Genomic DNA, 5,545 nt, shown 5'->3' on the forward strand with positions numbered 1-5,545 from the left:
GCTTCTACTAAATACTGAGCAAAGGGTCTGAATACTTATGACCATGTGATATTTCAGTTTTTCTTTTTTAATAAATCTGCAAAAATGTCAAAAATTCTGTGTTTTTCTGTCAATATGGGGTGCTGTGTGTACATTAATGAGGGAAAAAATGAACTTAAATGATTTTAGCATATGGCTGCAATATAACAAAGAGTGAAAAATTTAATGGGGTCTGAATACTTTCCGTACCCACTGTATAGGCACACAATTTACCTTGTGTTTATTACACAATTCACAGTGTGTTTGATATTACACAACAATTCAGTGTTGACAGTAGACCAACACTGAACTGCTAAAATGATTTTTAGACAGTTATATCATAAAATATTTTATATAAGATATCCAGCTGTCTACTTATTACATAATACAAACTGCCATTTGAATTTCCTATCCTTAATAACATCTTAGGTCAACTAAATACTGTGCAAAGCAAATATGGTCTTAAGTGGCCAGTGTCACGGCTTTTATTGGTTATTTCAGACAAAATGCAACACTTCCTAAAATAGCCAGAGTATACTGGTTCCTAAAAATTTCTTACAGTAACATTTGAAGGTATAAGGAGGTAGCTGCCTATAACTGCAGGGTGTTATTATTTGGGAGGTTTGGATTCTTATCCTGAACAAATAACATGAAAGAGGGAGGTCTGCAGGGAACTCTGTTCACAGGTTCATGGTAGTTAATTACTGAGTGAATATCTCCATCATAAAACCTCAAGCAGTGTTTGAAGCTTTAATATGTTTCAAATATGCGACCTTAGTGTGAGAGGTTAAGTTTTATTCCTACGTCCAGGGGTTAGCATATCATGGCCTTCATACAACTGATTAATCAACAGTTTGTGCAGTGAGTGACACTGTAAATGAGTCCTACATCTTTATCTTCCACCGCCTCTCACCCAGTACCCCCCATTAGCTCTAATGCTAAAAGTCAGTGTATATCAATGTACCGTCAGATGTGTCTGTGTGAGCGCGGTGGGGGAAAGGTCGCTATTTAAAAGACATGCTAATGCAGAAAGATGAATAGTGTCAGACAGTTTTATGCACCGCAGGGGCCTCACTGCACACACACACACACACACACAAAACGCCAGGTCGGACAAGTGAGAGCGTGTGTGTGTTACAGTAAAGTGAAAGAGGAGTTCTCAGTCAAAACGTCCCAACCTCCCACTGCTGCCTTTTACACACACACACACACACACACTTCTTTAAAAAATTAGATGTCAATATCGGGCACTGCAGGCTCAGAGGTGTACACCAAGGACAGTGCTGTGTGTGTGTGTCTTTCTGTGGTTGTGTGGACACATTTACTTGGATACCATCACTGTGAGGCCATTTTGGCTTTCAAAGGGCGATTTGAGGGTTAACACTTGGTTTTAGGGTTAAAAGTTTTAAAGAACCAGGTTTAGGGTGGTTTAGACATTTAGTTGTTATGATGCAGTTTGGGGGAGGGGATGGGGGTGCATTATGTCAGCGAGTGTCCTCACAGCTATAGAAAGACAGGTGTGAGTGATCCTTAATTCCCATCTTTTATTCCTTCCTCCTTTGTTACCTTCTGTCTATCTTAATCAATTAGTCAGACAACTGTTAGGTATTTTTAGTCAGATAGATATCGGTTAGAAACTTGATGTATTAGAAATGTTTAGAGTAGACAGGATGTCTAGCTCAGGCTGTTAAATGCTAAGACATTCTCATGAGTTGCTGCAGGTTGCTTATGGTCAAGGATAACTAGATAGAAAGTTGATGACTGTTAGAAGACAGGATGTTTAATATTATTATTATGACGTGTGTTAGATATTTTTAGTCAGATAGATATTGGATAGATACTTTATGTATTAGAAATGTTAGTGGAGAGAGGATGTCTAGTTAGACTGTTAAATGCTTAGGCCTGCATATGAGTTGCTGCAGAGTACATCTGGTCAAGGACACCAGAAAGAAGAGTTGATGACTGTCAGCAGACAGGGTGGTTAATATTATTATTATGATGTGTAAAACTGTAGACTTAGCCATAATGTTCCTATGTTTGAGTCACGACATGTACTAGAGGTCGTGAGAATGTTTTTAGCTACACACCACTTAACCAACAGACATACACATTCACACGTTGATTTGCTTCATGTTTTGACTATTGCAAGAGCCAGCTGCAAAGCTGGTGAGACAGACGTCCCGGTTGACGTTTCTGTGTAGTATGGGGCTAGCCCAACCGAGGTTTTATAATGTATAGGCCAATTGTGGTTCAGGGTCTTCCATCTTACATCTGCCTGCATGCAGGATGGAGGTGCAAGATATCTGAGCGTGTAATGTTAATTTTACCTGTGATCTTTTGAATAAATCAGCACTGTTTTGAAGTTACTTGGACTGTCTCGTCTCTCAGAGTCAGTATGGTAAAAGTACGGGGTACAACACGTGTATACAGTAACTGTAGCCTTAGCCATAATATTTTCTTATGTTTAATGTCATGACATGTCACTAGAGGTCGTGTTAGAATGTTTTTAGCTACACACCACATAATCAACAGATAATCACACATTGATTTTTCCTCATGTTTTGACTACTGTTCTGGCCAGCTGCAAAGTTGGCCCTGGGAGACGCCACGGCTTGGCGTCTCTCCTGGTAGTATGGGATTAGCCCGAAGTGATATAATGTATAGGCCTGTTATTGTTCGGGGTCTTTCATCTTTCAGCTGCCTGTGTGCATGTTGGAGGTGCAAGATACCTGAGCGTGTAATGTTAATTTTTACCTGTGTTCATTGAATAAATCAGCACTGTTTTGAAGTTACTTGGACTGCTTCGTCTCTCAGAGTTAGCATGGTAAAAAGTACCGAATACAACACAACAGAAAAAATCAACTGGACTAGATTTCTAGGTTGCAGACGTTTCACCTCTCATCCAAGAGGCTTCATCAGTTCTGACTGACTGGTGCTGAGCCAGAGATATTTATCCCCCTCGGTGGTGTTTCAGTCCTTTGTTGGCCGACAATGTCCCTTAACGACTGAGACGTTATAGCCCAGTATCGGTGAGAGTCGTTACCTGTCTTTGAATCGTCCCCTGTCGACCGACGCCTATTGTCCTGGTGGGCATGCTTGGGCAGAGATCTCAAAACAGGATTGTAGATGAATGACAAGTTGTGTCTTAGTCCACCACCCCTATTTAGTGAGTTTTTTCAGTTTACTATGACCTGGATGACTGAGAATCTGCACAGACATAGTCAGACAACAGTCTATTCTCCGGGCTACGTGGTCGTGACACTGACGAGTGCCTGATGCTTAACGTGAATGTGTGGTGTACAAGCTGAGAGAAACTCGGCGTGTGCGCTTTTCTTCCTACTTTGGGTGCGTGAACTCGTCCACCAGCGACACTTTCTCCACCAGGTCTCCTCCGACGGAGCGCACCAGCTCGTAGAAGTCGTTCTGAGTGAAGCTCTCTCGCCCCTCCTCACTCCCTCTGCTCCCTGGCAGCCAGAAGGAGATGTCATTGTGCAGGGGTGGGTATTTACTGAGCAGCTGAGAAAACACACACAGGACAATGATTCACATGTGTCAGGCACATAAGAGTATCCAGTGCAAACACAACAACACATTAAAACAGTGCAAATCAAACACAGAGCACTTTTTACTGAAAACTGGAGAAATGTCCACTTCCTGACACTTTTCATCTTCATTAAACACTGAGGCCAAATTTCGTAAGATAAACTCCCTTCTCAGCCCCACAGAGGCAATACTGGGCATTAATTTGAACTACTCAGGAAAACAAGCTGTGTCTGTTTCTTCCTCGGTGGATCAATAAAGCCTGTCGCTGCCATCCACATGGATGTTTGGATCCACGTGCTCATGGGAGAGACCGGTCGCCACAGCCGAAGCGAATTTGGATGTCGGGACTACAGAGGTCAGTGAGCTGAAGGCTGTAACCTGGTAACATTAATGTTTTAAGCAAATAAATACTGATACATCTCAAATGACCTAGCGCTGTAGTTTATTTATCTCAGGAGGCTGGTTGGGAAGGTAGGTGGGCAGTTGGTTGGAATGCTGGACAATATAAGACACTGGTTCTGTTATGTAACTGTTTTATGGTTTAACTTTACAGCATTCTATGTTCCTTAAACCAATAGAAGAAATGAAGGTTAGACATATAATTCATAAATGTGACAATAAGACATCGACTGACAGTGATGGAATAAGCATGACTATTATTAAATCGGTAATTGATGGTTGTTCTAAACCACTAACTTATATCTTTAATTTGTCCTTTCAATCAGGAAAATTTCCTAATAGTATGAAAATAGCAAAGGTTATTCCGCTTTATAAATCTGGAGATAGACATAATATTACAAATTATAGACCTATTTCTTTATTATCGCAATTCTCTAAAATCTTAGAAAAACTTTTTGATACTGCTGAATATAAGTATTTGAACACCTGAGAAAATCAGTGTTAATATTTGGTACAGAAACCTTTGTTTCCAATTACAGAGGTCAAACGTTTCCTGTAGTTCTTGACCAGGTTTGCACACACTGCAACAGGGGTTTTGGCCCACTCCTCCACACAGATCTCCTCCTAAGTGGGAGAACTTGCAAAATCGCAGGGTGTTCAAATACTTCTGTTCCTCACTGTATTCCACATGATAACGGCACAGGGAAAGCACCAGCTGCTTTTATTATGAAATGTGTGGGGTGGTTAACTGTACAACAGGCTGATTAAAACGCGATCCGCAAGCGTATCACAGCTGAACATTTAGGTTCAGCTGTGAAAATTCGTTGTGGATTTGACGTGCCTTGTACAGCAGTGTATGGTGTCCGGGTGGAAACAGGCTTAGTGGGGAAATTCCATATCAGCTTATGGTGGCTGCAGTCCTGTTGAGATAAAACGGTGTTAATCTGCTGGGAATTAACCCCCAGGACCTGCGCACATCATCAATTAGGCTGATGTAGAGTCTCTCATAACGGACAAGTGTCACGTGTGGCATATAATTTTTTCATTATGGCTGATTGTGATATTATTCAGGTTTGGAAGAAATGCCCATCTGGCACACTAGGTGCTATTTTGTACCAGCTGTTAAACAAATGGCTTACCACACAGAGTTTAAACGAATATGGTAGTGAAACTAAGATTTTTGGCATGTTGTGAAAAAATGACTGAAAAGGGAATGTTCAAGACCTATGACGAGGCTCCCCCAGAAGAGGGAGCTATAAGATTATTTGTCAAACAAGCGGCCCATGCAGCGGCAACAGCACAGTGGCGCAATGATACAGCACCTTTGCTACAAAAAGACAAAACAGAAGCTAAAGTTAAACACTGTGAGACATTTCTAAAGGACTGTCTCTGTTTTTTGGCTGAATTTGAGAAAATACAGAAAAATACAGCCAATGGGAAGGAAGCACACGTCTCTGTCTCCCCTCCGGTGACACACAGACACACGGCTCACAGACACTGATAAGAGCTCACAGGAATTTCGAGGTCACACACACACACACACACACACACACACACACTGCCCCCCCACCCTCCACACGAGCCC

The 5,545-nt window shown here is 41.6% G+C and overlaps 1 protein-coding gene across 1 annotated transcript in view; it reads right to left on the bottom strand.

Moving 5' to 3' along the window:
- The window catches only part of fars2 (phenylalanyl-tRNA synthetase 2, mitochondrial), a 119,239-nt gene that overhangs the window by 26,791 nt on the left and 86,903 nt on the right, over positions 1–5,545 (bottom strand). The window contains exon 10 of the mRNA XM_020621877.1: positions 3,359–3,534. Coding sequence (XP_020477533.1) covers positions 3,359–3,534 — 176 coding nt within the window. The remainder of the gene's footprint in view (positions 1–3,358; positions 3,535–5,545) is intronic.

The sequence above is a fragment of the Monopterus albus genome, unplaced genomic scaffold (genome assembly GCF_001952655.1).
Source record: "Monopterus albus unplaced genomic scaffold, M_albus_1.0 scaffold269.1, whole genome shotgun sequence".
Classification (NCBI taxonomy): Eukaryota; Metazoa; Chordata; class Actinopteri; order Synbranchiformes; family Synbranchidae; genus Monopterus; species Monopterus albus.